The sequence below is a fragment of the Podarcis melisellensis genome (genome assembly GCF_964234715.1).
Source record: "Podarcis melisellensis genome assembly, chromosome: 7".
Lineage (NCBI taxonomy): Eukaryota > Metazoa > Chordata > Lepidosauria > Squamata > Lacertidae > Podarcis > Podarcis melisellensis.
This window is the reverse complement of record NC_138539.1, coordinates 89,780,850-89,796,219: the sequence shown is the minus strand read 5'-3', so window position 1 is coordinate 89,796,219 and position 15,370 is coordinate 89,780,850. Positions and strand designations below refer to the sequence as shown.

General features: G+C 39.9%; 2 protein-coding genes across 2 annotated transcripts in view; both read right to left on the bottom strand.

Moving 5' to 3' along the window:
* KIZ (kizuna centrosomal protein) overlaps positions 1–15,370 on the bottom strand; it is a 175,782-nt gene that overhangs the window by 26,292 nt on the left and 134,120 nt on the right. The gene's annotated exons all lie outside the window — the stretch shown is intronic.
* The window catches only part of XRN2 (5'-3' exoribonuclease 2), a 62,118-nt gene continuing 51,597 nt past the window's right edge, over positions 4,850–15,370 (bottom strand). Inside the window, exons 28-30 of the mRNA XM_081917755.1 lie at positions 12,987–13,056; positions 8,512–8,656; positions 4,850–5,426 (exon numbers count right to left, since the gene is read on the bottom strand). Coding sequence (XP_081773881.1) covers positions 5,370–5,426; positions 8,512–8,656; positions 12,987–13,056 — 272 coding nt within the window. The 3' untranslated portion in view covers positions 4,850–5,369. The remainder of the gene's footprint in view (positions 5,427–8,511; positions 8,657–12,986; positions 13,057–15,370) is intronic.

Here is a 15,370-nt window from a genome sequence, read left to right as displayed (position 1 = left end):
CTGTGTCTGGGCAGAATTATGGAGGTGGAGGTATACTTCAGGTATACTGGGCCGAGGCCATTTAGGGCTTTAAAGGTCAGACCAACACTTTGAATTGTGCTTGGAAACGTATTGGGAGCCAATGAAGGTCTTTCATGACAGGTGTTATATGGTCTCAGCAGCCGCTCACAGTCATCAGTCTAGCTGCCACATTCTGGATTAGTTGTAGTTTCTGGGTCATTTTCAAAGGTAGCCCCATGTAGAGCGCATTGCAGTAGTCCAAGCGAGAGATAACCAGAGCATGCACCACTCTGGCAAGACAGTCCACGGGCAGGTAGGGTCTCAGCCTGCGTACCAGATGGAGCTGATAACAGCTGCCCTGGACACAGAATTGACCTGTGCCTCCATGGACAGCTGTGAGTCCAAAAATGACTCCCAGGCTTTGCACCTGGTCCTTCAGGGGCACAGTTGCTCCATTCAGGACCAGAGAGTCCTCCACACCTGCCTGCCCCACCCCCCCAAAACAGGACTTCTGTATTGTCAGGATGAGCTGCAGCTTTCAGTCAAATGTACACTTGTATCAAGCTCAGGTTTACTGCTGCAGGATGTGTCTGCGTATGTGAGATGGCTAATTTACACACACAAAAAAGGTTAAAAAAACCCACACAGGTGGCGCTGTGGTCTAAACCACTGAGCTTCTTTGGCTTGCTGATCGGAAGGTCAGCAGTTTGATTTGCGGCACTCCAGGCATGCTAGAGCACTACTCCTGGACCACTGGCAGGGCAGGTTGAGGCTGATAAGAGTTGGAAGGCCTGAGTTAGCCACCCCTGCTCTAAAAGAAACCCTAGAGGAGAATGTGCTGAATGCCGTTCCATCTTGATTTTTTAGTTAAAAGTAATGTTTTAAGCAGGGATGCGGGCGGCACTGTGGGTTAAACCACAGAACCTAGGACTTAGAATCATAGAATCATAGAGTTGGAAGAGACCACAAGGGCCATCGAGTCCAACCCCCTGCCAAGCAGGAAACACCACCAGAGCACTCCTGACATATGGTTGTCAAGCCTCTGCTTAAAGACCTCCAAAGAAGGAGACTCCACCACACTCCTTGGCAGCAAATTCCACTGTCGAACAGCTCTTACTGTCAGGAAGTTCTTCCTAATGTTTAGGTGGAATCCTCTTTCTTGTAGTTTGGATCCATTGCTCCGTGTCCGCTTCTCTGGAGCAGCAGAGAAGAAGATCTTGCTGATCAGAAGGTCGGTGGTTCGAATCCCCGCGATGGAGTGAGCTCCCATTGCTGTCCTAGCTCCTGCCAACCTAGCAGTTTGAAAGCATGCCAGTGCAAGTAAATAAACAGGTACCACTGCAGCAGGAAGGTAAACGACATTTCCGTGCGCTCTGGTTTCCATCACGGTGTCCCATTGCGCCAGAAGCGATTTATTTCTGCTGGCCACATGACCCAGAAAGCTGTCTGTGGGCAAATGCCAGCTCCTTCAGCCTGAAAGTGAAATGAGCGCTGAACCCCATAGTCGCATTTGACTGGACATAACTGTCCAGGGGTCCTTTACCTTTACCTACCTACACACACAGGCTTTCACTTTACTGTGGCACTCAGTGAACAATGAAGAAGCCCCCATGAATGCTCTGGTCTACCCCTCCATTCATGGGCAAACAATACGGCAACTCTCTCCCTGGCATGTCTAGCTGTCTCGGAGATCTGCCTGTTTCACAACTTGGTCCCTCACTTCCCACACCAGCTTTAATTTTTGTCCACTGCACTTTTTGGTCCTATCCTGCAAAAGGGAACAGGGCTCCTCCATGATCCATGACAAACAAAAATGCTGAAATTCTCTTCCACACAAGAATGCAGGCGGCTTGTTCTCTTTTCTAGCGGGGCCACCCTTCCTTCAAAAGAGGCCATGGGCTTGTTTCAAGCATTCCATCCCACATTCTGATCTACTGGAGGAGGAGGAGGAGGAGGAGGAGTGATACTGATATGATAGAGCAGACTATACTACTTCAGACTACAGATTGCTGGTACTCCCCTAAACAAATTCCATGCAAGTAAAAATACAAGGAAGACGGGAGCAAGCAATGGTAGTCCAGTTTGCGCCGTCATTCTGCTGCATGTCTGTTTATACCAAGTCTAACTTGAATTAGCTCATAGTAAACATATTGGATCCAGGTACGAGCATAAGCTAAAGATTAGCTAAAGTTTAGGCACAAAAAAACATGGGGTTATACCCAGTGTTATTCATACTCAAAGTAAACTCACTGAAATCAACTGACCTCAATCCATTGTTTTCAGTGTTTCTACTAAAGAGTACGACTAACATTAGATAATAAAACCATAGTTGAAAATGAAGTGAATTTCTTAACATTCCTGCTGAGGAACCAGAACCAATCCTCAAATCAATAGTGAAAAATACGCCTAATTTTAAAAGTAATAATTAATGGGGTGAGTGCCACGTCCATTACATTAGAGTGCAATCCTAAACTGAATTCTGAGTTGAAATGCCTAAATTCAATGCAGTTCACTCCCAAGTAAGCATATGCAAGATTGTAGCTTCAGTTTTTCAACAATAGATTATTAGTAGGTGAATATCTGAACACAATGTTGAAATGCATGGTGGCTCTCGCTGGTGGAAGCATTAGCATTAAAACCTCTTAGAAAGAGAGGAAATTGGCCGACGTACAGAGAATTATTAATAGAGGTGGGAAAAGGCTTAAAGCTGAAAGAATATGAGCAACTAAAGTTTTTTTTCAAAGTTGCTTACATCATAGACAATTAAATGAACAGTTTAAGGGAGACAATAAGAAAGGTTTCAGCTACACAGTGTCAAACTTTCAAAAAGAGATAATTGAGAGTGATACAAAATTACTCAAAAAATGTATCATCTCCTGTTATATGGGGAAACGCTGGAGGAAATGGTAAAGTCAGCACAAATAAAGTGGGCTCAGGATTTAGGTCACAATATACAACTTGAAAATTGGGGAAAGATGTGGAAGGTGAATTTAAAATTTACAGATTGTATTTTGTTGAAAGAGAATTATATGAAAATGATGTATAGATGGTATATTACACCAGAGAAAGTGGTAATAATGTATAAAAGGGATCTAAAATCTGTTGGAAATGTAAAGTAAAAGATGGTACATTTTAACATATGTGGTGGGAATACAAAAGGGTTAGAAATTATTGGGAAATGGTATATAATGAATTGAAAAAAAATGTTTAAAAAGACTTTTGTTAAGAAACCAGAAGCATTCCTTCTAGGAATTTTAGATCAAGATTAAAAAAAGAAAATTGGAAATCATTTATGTATGCAACAACAGCGGCAAGAATTGAATTAGCACAAGCTTGGAAGACAGAAGAAATACCAACGAAAGAACAATGGCATGGGAAACTTATGGAATATGCAGAACTGGCAAAATTAACAGATAAACTACATGAAAAGGATAACAAAGACTTTAAAAGAGAATGGGAACCATTTACAACAGGGGTAGGCAACCTAAGGCCCAGGGGCCGGATGTGGCCCAATCCCCTTCTAAATCCGGCCTGTGGACGGTCCGGGAAGCAGTGTGTTTTTACATGAGTAGAATGTATCCTTTTATTTAAAATGCATCTCTGGATTATTTGTGTGGCCTGCCTGGTGTTACATGAGTAGAATGTGCCCTTTTATTTAAAATGCATCTTTGGGTTATTTGTAGGGCATATCAATTTGTTCATTCCCCCCCCCCCCAAAATATAGACTGGCCCCCCACAAGGTCTGAGGGACAGTGGACCGGCCCCCTGCTGAAAAAGTTTCCTGACCCCTGATTTACAACATATATGAAGAGGCAGCATAAAAAATTGGACTCATTGGCAGGGTTTGAACAAACAAAACACAATTGTATATAACAAAAAGTAAGACTATATGTATTGGGAAAATTTTGGGAAACAACATGCAGGGTGGGTAATATGGACATAAAACAAAATGGGAATGTGATGGAAGTCCAGAGGAGGAGGGGGGAAATATGGAAAATTGTTAGAGAAATATTGTTAGAGGATGTATTCATGGAAAAACCAATAAATATTTTTTTTTAAAAAGAAAGAAATCCATTGCATTTTAGAGTGACATCTAGTGCACATTAAAGCTCTTATTTGTAGCATTAGTCCTCCAATGCCTCATTCACACATGCAATTCATCTGTAGATGTAGCAGCCATCAAGCGATGAACATACATGTGAACTAGTCCTGTCTTATCCTAGCTCTGGACATTTTATTATTATAAACTGTGACCTGTTCTGAATGCCTTGCCCAAAAGGAGGCATATAAACACAGAAAACAAATGAACAAGTTCCTAGAAAAAGAAAATCCCTGCATATAGGAAGATGACAATTCTATTAACGTTTTCTAAATTAAATGTTTTGGGACCCAATTCAGCTCCCCTTCCTGCCACGGCTGATGTGGGAGTTTCCTGCTGCAAACCTCCTGAGAGCAGAAAGCTGGGATTGCGCGAAAGTAGTATACACCTAGTGATGTGGTAAGGGGTGAACTATAGATTTTCCCTTTAGTGTACTGTATTTGTAGAAGAAGTGGGGAAAGCATTGCTAATTTATTTAATTTAATGGTTGGGTAAGTGCTTCAGGAGGAAGAGGCATTTATTTTAGACCATTCATTTTTAATATCTCAAAGTCAAGCTTTAAGAAGTTACTGAAGGAAAGAAGAGTGTTTTTCCCCCTCTTTCTCTGTCTCTCTCTCACACACTTTGCTTTAGTAGGCAGGCAGCATAAATGGGTCCTGTGGATGAAGTAGCATAGGAATGACTCAGCCAAACTTGAGAACTTCTAATTCTTCTCTAATAATATGAAACAAACTGCATAATAAAGATACATTGATGTTGTAAAAGATGAAACTTTTACTTCAAAACTTCACCAACTTTTTTAAAGGGACAAATACATCAACAATGAAGCACTTTAGAAGGAATGCTGACCAAAAGTCTTTAAAACATTGTACTTGTAGATAGCCTCTAAGCTAACTTCCACAATTAAAACACAATTTCTCTGTGTGTTTTCAATGCTATTCTTCATAGGACAAACCTTTTCCTAGCTGGGAACCAAAGGGATATTCTTATGTGAATACGAAAGGCATCAACAATGTAGTAATGCAATAAAAACCACACAGTAAAGACAGAACAGGACTCCTGCTTCATTAGACTTTTCACACAAGCAAAATAAGTGCTAATTTCACTTGTATTCTGCAGTACAGTTCGTAAAGTAACATATGTATCATATCAAATCTTATCAGTAAAAATGTACACAGTTTAAAAAGAAAGTTTATCACCTAGAAATTACTCAGATGATAAAGATGGGATTTAAAAAATGATTATTTTAAATGGTGGAAATGCCGAAAGCCTAATTCCAGTTGTATCTTCCAGAAGATGGTGGCAATGGGTAAGGCCTTCCATAACCCTGCAAAAGAGAAAGATAGTATTACTCTACTTTTCTCAGTCATAAGGTAGTACAAAACAGAAAGAAGAGATTACAAGAAAAGTGGTACAAGAAGAATAAAATGACATGCAAATGGAGGCACAATCCAGCCCAAAGTGAAGCAATTTTATGCCTCATCAAACCCAGAGAGAATTAAGGATGTGCTTATCTTTCTCTCTAAATCAGTAGGTCTTAACTTTGGCTTGGATCATAACCCTCAATTGCCACCAATCCTTGAACTCCATTATAGCTATTTTTATTACTATTAAAGTTGCCATTTTTTTTCTTTGAGTAAAACTGGACTTTAAAAGTATAAGGGGAACCTAAAACGGAAACTTGGTAAATTAACATTACAAAACATATTATGAAACATATTTACATGGAAGTTTAAGTTTAACATTAACCCTATTAAATTAACTGCTTGAGACTTGAACTGACCAGCTACTCTTGACCAGTAACATGAAATTATTGTTCACATTCTTTTATTTGCACTACATTATGCAGCCTGCAAAAGGGTCATTCAGCTATTTGAACAACAGAATACTAAGAGTTAATTCAAAAGTTGGCAATTGTAAAAGAGGACTGTTTTGCAAATATGTACAATATTTCAATAAAATACATTTTGACATAGGGTACAAAGTAGTAAATAACCTTATAGTTTCTCTGAAAGGGAACTTAGGGTACCTATTTCATGCTATGCTTAATAAACAGTACTTGCATCTATGCAAAGGGTTAGCAAAGAGGCCTGTGGCGAAAATCCGATCTCCAGACTTCTATCTGATGCCCCAACAACTGCTATTCCATAGGCAACCTAGTGCGTCTGTGGCAATCCTGTGACAGGTGAACAAAGCATTTGATGGGCTGCCCACAGATCTATTGGGAAGTGTTAGAGACAAAAAGGAATCCAATGCTGTCCTTGAGTATGGCAGGTATATTTTGGGGAAATTTTTACAAATGAAACCCAAACCTGAATCCAATTCTGGGGTCCTATTTAGGCTATCTTTTGAAAGTAATAATCAGCAACCAATCCTAAGATTTGCAACTTGCAAAGTGCCTTACAGAAAACTCTGCATTCTTCACTCCATCCCCATAGTTTGCAGCAGCTGCTAATGCCAACCAGAAACACATTTTCAGCTGTTCTGGTAACTAGAAGTGGCTGGCATGATGCTGTGAGACATGTCCAGATGTGGAGAACTTCAGTTTTTCATTTTCAATAGCCTTCCCCGATGAATGGCTTTTGAACAAGACCAGGATGTACATCCAAGTGATGGTTGTGTGAGTGTTTGGACAGCTCCACCCCCCTCGCAACTGTGGTAAGAAGCATCCACCAAATGCTCAGGACAGCTTATCAACAGTTTGATGCAATTTCAATAGAGCTTTCAGTATCAGGTGTTTAAGGTAAGAATTGCGAAAACACTTATACTCTCATGCAATCATCCCAGTAAAGGCACAAGTGCAGACCTGAGATATCAATGGATTACTGTGTTTTGGTGCCAGCAGTGAAATGTCAATGCATCAAGGGAACTTGAGGGGGTGGGCTGGGGAGAGAATCAAGATCTGGAATGCAAGATCTCTCTTTCAGATTGTGTGCAGTCTTATAAGAGGGATATCAGATTATCCAAAATTATGCCAGGTAAGAATTTATTTTTGAAAAAGGGACTATGCAGACCTACCACAGGGGAAAATTACACAGGAAACAAGTTTTTAAAGCAGAATGATAGCTGATCCTGGCATTAGAGAGAAGTGGACCCTCTTCAGAATGCTACCTGTTTCTGGCTGGCTGCCAGTTTAAAACTATTCAGTTGCTCTTGAAAGAGAACGTAAGGCTAAAATTTGATTCTTATATTATTTCAAAAGCTAAGATCAGTCCCAGAAGGTGGCTCAATAATTTCCACATTGTTTAGTTTAATGTTTTTACTTATCGTTTGCCTATATACACAGTTTTCAACTGGTTAGTATGCTGTATGCCTACTTATATTGACTGGATTCTTTATTGCATGTTAAAAAAGAAAAATTAGTAGCAAGATTTAATTCAGGCCTTGAGATAAAAATATCATTTTGATTTTAGGCAAAATACGTATGGCTAATAAAAGAAGTCAGAGATTCTTCAAAGGAAGGAGGAACCTGTGGCCCTCTTGTTGGACTTTAACTTCCACCAGACCCAGCCAACATGGCCAATAGTCAAGGAAGATGGGAGATAGTCCAGCAAGACATGGAGAGCAGGTCCTCCACCCAGGCCCAGACAAAAGCAGGGCCCTCATCACAGAAAGAGCATACGCACATCCACAACAAACTGCCCTACATGACCAAAGGAAGCAAGCTAAGTCCCACAAAGGCAAAAAAGGTCTGGAAAACAAGACAGAGCTCGTATCTAGCTGGCAAGGGCAGGAGCTGCTCCAGTTCCTCCTCACCATGGAGTGGCCACTTCTGAAAGAGCATGGAGGCAGCAAAAGGACCCTATCATCAAACATATTCTTCTGGTAATGACAATCCTTTGACATTTTGTGGTGGCACATATTTTCAGCATAGGATGTGTGAAAATTGTTACAAGTCTAGATATCAGCCACAGTCCAGATAAAATTATTCATCCTTATATCCCATTAAAATTAACAGGACAACATTAATTATAATGAGTCTTAACCAGTTAGATCCACAGAAAAACTCACTGGGTGTTCAAGTACCTTACTGTGAAACTGTACTCTTTGCTAAATGATTAATTTACAGGAAGCCACTGTTTTAGGCATGTCTGATATGTGCACATTGCGCAGAACCTGCAAGTGACCCAAAAACGTCACAAAAAGGGGCGGGGCAAAACGGAGGTGTGTGTTGTAGGGTTTTTCAATGATGTTTCAAATATACACAATTTCACTTAAACACCTAGTGCCTTGGAACACTCCTTGGGAGTTGCTTGTATTTACTATATCCCATACATTCAATGACTATACATATGATTTTTTCTTTAGCCAAAAAACATCCTGTTAGCTTTCAGGATTGAGATTACATTATACCCCACTTTCTTCTAGCTTGCTAGAGGATCACAAAGAACAACCACACAGCACTTTGTTACCTGTCTTCCCCTTTCCCTCCGATCATTGGGCCTTTGTGGGTAATTCATTGGTCCACCTGGGCGTTGGTACTGATTTTGTTGGTACGGTTGTCCTTGCGAATGAGGCATGCGGTTCCATGCAAGAAGCGGAGTGGCCCCTGAATTTCTGAAGAAAAAACATGTATATCATATGTACAAGTTTTCTTACCATCTGTCTAAAAGCTATAGTAAGTGGCGTTGGATATGGCACACCTCAGCTTATTTACAGAAATATTAAGCACCTCTTAAGAACCAAGCTTACTGTTATATTACAACAATGTTGCTTCTTTCCTGGTAGTGGAACATTAAACAAAAACTAAACTAAAAACAAAACTTTCTGTTTGTCTTTTCACTTCCGTATGCTCACTGGGAACAAACCTAAGGATTTAAAAATCTTTGTCAAATTCAGATTCAGGTTTTAAAGATGTCCTGAAAGAATATGGTCCTTTTGGTATTGCTGCCTCCCCAACCTGCCTCTTGCAGGGATTTGAAGGATAAAGGGGGAAAAAATCACGTCAGCAAAATGTAACATTATCTCAAGAGTAAACAAATGCCAGAGTGAGGCTTTATTTTGTGGACATCCAGGCTAATCTGGGAGTCCATTCTTTCTAGTTAATTGCAGGTTGCAAATGAATTCTTACTGCAGAGTAGTTTGAATCCAGGCTAAGGGCTTTAAGCGTTATCTCCCCCCATCCATTATTCTACTCAATATGTCAGAAGGTCTGATCAGGAGGAAACCTTTTCAAGTTCTATTGATGCCGTTTTCAATTGACCACAGTGACCTAGCAACGTAAGCACTAATTGGCATGGACCAACCAACATTTGGCATACTGTTTATATGGGAACACAAATGCAATGTCTTATTATCACCAAGAATGCCATCCCAGATTACCAACAAGTACTGTTTTAACTGTACCAGTATATAGCAAGAGGTCATATACACATGAATATATACAGGAAAATGTAGTTTGTTTTAGTTATAGTTAAGACCTAAGCTCTGTCACCCACAGGATTTCCTCTGTCTTAACAAAAATTTAAAATCCATTTGAAAACAGACACATTTGAGCAAAATGATGTATCATTAGCAGGACCAAATAAAATAAAATAGCTAAAAGGTATCATCTGGCTAGTTACAGGATCAATATCTTGGGGAAAGTACTGGAAATACCATTTCATGTACTTTGAGCAACAGTCATCAAGTGCCTAGTGTTGTTGTATAAGCCAGAGTTAACATTTCTCAAGAGTTCCTAGTGAAACTCTACCAAAGCTAGTAGGCTAGGATTCAAAGATGCACTTTTCTTGTTCTGCAAATCCAACAGAATTTTAGACTTGCTTCGCTTAAGCACCAGCAAACATCTATTGAAACTGCTGCTTTCATGGCTGCTACCTCCTATGAAGGTAGGAAGTCTATGTGAATGGAAGGCTATTCAGTAACTCCAGCCTCCCACCAATACATAGAAGTCAATTCCTAGGGGTTGTGGGAGCTTTGGCCCCCACAATAAAATATTTGAGGTGGCCAGGTCCCTGCAAAGTTCCCATTCCCATTCAAATAGTGTGTGAGCACTGTGTCATGTGATCAATTTTGTGGGGTGGGGCTTTCCTGGGCCCCCACAATATTTTATTCAAGTTGACACCCCTGCACCAATAAAGGTAAAGGTAAAGGGACCCCTGACCATTAGGTCCAGTCATGACCGACTCTGGGGTTGCGGCACTTGATCTCGCTTTATTGGCTGAGGGAGCCGGTGTACAGCTTCCGGGTCATGTGGCCAACATGACTAAGCCGCTTCTGGCGAACCAGAGCAGTGCACAGAAACGCTGTTTACCTTCCCGCCGGAGCGGTACCTATTTATCTACTTGCACTTTGACGTGCATTCGAACTGCTAGGTTGGCAGAAGCTGGGACCGAGCAACGGGAGCTCACCGCATTACGGGGATTCGAACCACCGACCTTCTGATTGGCAAGTCCTAGGCTCTGTGGTTTAACCCACAGCACCACCTACATCCCTCCTGCACCAATATCCACAGTAAAATAATAGGGCCCTTCTTCCCCTTGGGTTGCCACTTAGCAGAGGATAGCAGAGCACTACTTTTGACAACCAGCACTCTTCATAAGTCACTAATGTGGTGAGAAGTCAGGGATTCCTGGTTGTCCACTATGAAATGGCTTATACTCTGAGATGAACCTGGCTATATGTGTGGTTTTTCTGGTGCGTGAAAGATAAAAAAATGTTTTTCTGCAACATTCTATAAGAATGGAACAACTGCCCTACTGGATTAAAAAAAGATCCACCTAGCCTCAAATTCTGCTTCCAGCAGCAGCCAAGTAGATATTTTCAAGCACTTGAAGACAAAGCAAAATGGCGCTTGACCCCAATACCTAATTCTCACAGATGCAAGATTAAGCCATGAAAAGCTTCAACTTTCAAAATTAACCTAGCAAGTAAATCAGAAGTTGAAAAGCTGAAATCCTATCTTACAGACAGGGATCCGTTCATGCAAATTACTTTGCCTGAAACAAAGAACCACCAATGTCTATTTATACCCCAACTTTTATTCCATCATGGAACTCAAGGCAGAATATATGAGATTCTCAGGCAGCCTCCCCCCCCCCCCGTGATTGACCAGACTCAGACCTTCTGAACATGCCGTCCGAGTCACCTGATACCAACACAGCATTGTGTGAAATTGATAATACAAAGAAAAATCAAGCTTTTGCTTTCTTAGTCTCAGACAGCATCTCAGCGGTGGGGGGTAGAAATGTATTTCATCATACAACCTCACAGGTAGTCAGGTCCTATAATGAAATGAAATATCTGAAATGGGCCCAGCTGTTGTGACATTTGAGAATTATTTCCTCCTTGTAACAAGTGAAACAGTGGATGTATCTTCTAGCCCATCTTGATTAAACTTTGATAGGTCTGCCACAGTGAGATAAAATTGTTTCAGGGAGCCGATCAAGTTCATGATATAGCAAGCAGGTGGTCCTTTGAGAATACCACATTTACATAAATGGTTCTTAAAGGCGGGGTGGAGGCTTCTCCAAAATGAATGATATAGTCCTCCTTGACCTCGCCATTGTGGTGAGCCCATCTTAACTGAAAAGCAGACCAGAATACCGACACAGGTTGCAGACATTAACTGCCCACCGAGATTAACTGGGCAAGTGCCAGGGGTGGGAGAGAAGGCAGCACTCCAGCCTTTTTGTAAAATATTGCAGGAATCTTAAATGTGTAATCTCCTTTTAAAAAATCTGACCTGCCTTCCCATTTAACTTGGAACAAGAACGACTACAGCTAAGCAAACTGCTTGCTTTTGGTCTGAGTTAAATGCAGGGGGGCTCAGAAAGGTTTATTTACTCTTGACAGGGGGAGGGGTGTCATAATGAAAGCATAGCATATTATGCTGTACTTATGATTTAACTGATTTAATTTAATAGCAGTACAAAAATCGATGAAAGCACATTAATGAGTATTCTTGATTATGACTATAAAGAGACAAGTCACAATGTTCTTGAACTCTTTTTTTTAAAAAATGGCCTACAAATATAAGGAAAGTACTCTTGGAACTGTGATAGCAAAATTAGAAGGCGATTTACTCAATTTTTTGTTATTAGGTGTTCTCTTATAGCAAGGAACAATACATACAAAGAGAACATGTGTTCAATTTAGCAACTATTTTATTTGTATTATCTTATTTTGCTCTACAGATATAACAGAATTATTCACAGATACACTTTCCAAACCCCAGGATATCTGGTTTTAAGGGCATACAATCAGCTTCTCAATGAAGGGAAACACATATAAAACATCCCTTATTATCAAACCATGTCACATTCTCTCTGTTCCATGGTACTTATTGGACTGCAGATTCCTTAATCCTCCTCAGAGTCCCTCCTGCATTTAATTCAGTTCAGTCTTAAGTAGTTAAAGAAACTGTTTTCAGTGGCAACTAATAACTACTGACCTACAGTGACACTGGCCTACAATAGACTTGTCAGGCCTGAAAAAGCTGCACCAAAGAAACTGATTAGGACTTCAAGAGGTTTGTAGCAAGAATCAATGGCTGGTCTGTACTAATGCTGTGGTTCCTGCACAGTGATGATAAAAGTGGACCACCATTAGTTATGCCTCATTAAGCTCCACGACTCTCCTAAAAAGAAATTTGTTTAGCCTGTCCAAAACCTAATGCAATTTTAAGCTGTCTGTGTTGAAATTCATAGTGCTTCAAAGAGAGAGAGGCCAAAGAACCAAGAATGCTACAGCAGAAGCATCAACAGCAAAGTTAATTTTGAAGTTTCTGATTATTAAAGGAAAGGTCTTACAGAAACCATCCAAAGATGGCTTTAGAGAGATATTTAGAGAGATCTTTATAACAAAAATAACAGTTATAGAAATTCTAGGAGTTGGTTTCCATTGAGACACTAACGTATATAATTAAAAGGAATTTTTTAACAAATACCTGTCAAATCTTTGTGGTGGGTGCTGAAAGAGAGGTGTAGGACCTTGCCATGAGTCTTGGGGACCAATATCTGTGAAATTAAAGCAAAATAAAATATAAACACAGATGTAACATATCACAGTGAACCACAAACAGGTGTATTTTAAGACTTACTACAAAACAAGTAGTTTTAAATCCTTACACAGATAAGAATTCTAGAACGTTTAATTTTAAGAATTACAAAGAACACAGTGACAAAAAGTTAGTATTTAGCAAAAATTTTGGTAAAGGGAGAAAGCAAGCTGCCCCTCATATGATGTGTAAGAATGGCTTAATTTCAAAAATTCTATTGAAACACGCTTTGGCATGGCAGCTGTGAGGGGAGAATTAACCTCTTTATTGTTGTCACTGATCAGTTAAAAGGCATATTGCAAGTTAAATTTAACTCCAGTAATATTATTAAAATCTCAGGTGGCCTTCTGTGACATAGAGAAATGTGAGATAACTTTCAACTGCAAAACAAAAAAAGACCACTTTAATATATTATCTTTTTAAACCCTTCCCTCCCAAAGCCCAACAACTGCAGCCCCATCAATTAAAATTTGCCCCCATGAAAATAAACCAAATCATTAATTGATTGGCAATCTCATTCTTTTTACTCAGAAGATAGCAAGAAAGGCCAACCTCCAGGCATGTTTGTTACCCATCACCAAGCTTTCTAGATGAGGTGGCTATAAATCTGAGAAACTAAGTGCTTTTAGTATAATCTGTATTAGAACGCTACACACTAGGCTAAGGACACCAGGAACTGCAACCATCTGATGCTACTAAAAGACCACCCACTTACGTCTTTTCTTAGCTCAAAAGTACAACATACTACAAAGATGTACCAGCAACAACATCATTTAACAAGCCATGCAATTAAATGGCTTCTGTTCTTTTAAATAAATGGGCCAGTAAACAGAATGAAAGAAATATCTAATCAATAGATCCCTGGTGAGTTCAAAACACTTACATCATTTATCAATCAAAAGCTTCAGTTTCAGTGACATCTTTGATTATCCTCAATGATGTTTAAGTGCCACCTAATTATAACAGCTGGATTCAGAAGTTGTCCAGTGGATTTACTATGACAGGACAGTAATGTCCCTGATAATGGGTTAATATTCAAGAACACCAGGGGCTGGCAATAATTTACTGGGATGCCACACTGCCTTTGTGAATCCGAGCATTACAAAAGGCATGGCTGGAAGGAAACCTGAGCCCCTCTCCAGGCACATTCAGACTGGATGGCTTATACTTTAATGGTCTGACCTGAACAAAAACCTTTTATGGTAGCAGCTGAATGAACCGTGTACAGTGCAGGCATGTCTGATTGACACCAATGTAACTTTGCTGGTGGAAATCCAGCCTAATTTTCAACACTGGCAACTCCTGCTTTGGCTGCTGTTGGAGCAGAGTAATTCATAGAGGCCAGTGAACAAAGCTTTTTGCACTATGTTCCTAACTGGTCAGGCTAAATTAGGGACATCCCTATACCAACCTCAACATATAAATACATTTGTGGCCAGGATTTGAAGTCCTTACGGTTTGAGGTTCCTTATGCACTAACAATGTAAGATAGCACCATCATAAATTAATGAAACTAAGACAGTACAAATCTTGGATCTACTTTAGGAAGCAACTGCTATTGGCAGTTTAATCTAATTAACTAATGGTAGTTTAATCTTAAAAAACTCAAATATTCATGTGAGATGTACATATTAAATTCAAGTCTGTATCAAGTCTTATTAAATTATCTTAATATTGAACAGTCAGCCGGTTCTGAGAAATATAAAACTTTAATGGTTTATAAAGGATCTGGCAACCTTTCCTATACAAAACCATTTCACATATCTTTATTACATTTCTGGAAAACTAGCAAAAAGCATACTACATGGGCAGGGACCCAGCTCACTTCATCTCCTATTCCAATGGGCAGTGCTGGGATGGTATTTTTGAAGGGTCAAGGGAGAAGAAGCATTCTAGCCCCTCTCCATTCCATTATCCCCCACCACTTCTGCGTCACTCACAAAAAGAGGATAAAACTCAGGATTTCAAAAAGAATAACATAGAAGTGAAGTGCTAAATGAGAGTAAATAATAATCTGGATGCATTCTGATATCTGCTTTCATAATTGCTAAGAGCAGTTAGCTCAAAAACTACTGGTTTGGACACTTCTCTAACAGCGCTGACACTGTTACCCAAATATCTGTATAAACAGCAGAATTCCACACAAAGAGACAACACTGAAAATAGTTCTTCTTACTCAAGGTACACAGCACACACCTAAATACCGTAACAGAAAGAGTTGCAATGCCAAGTTTCTACCTTTCATCATGGCAATGTAAGAAAATAGGTAAGTG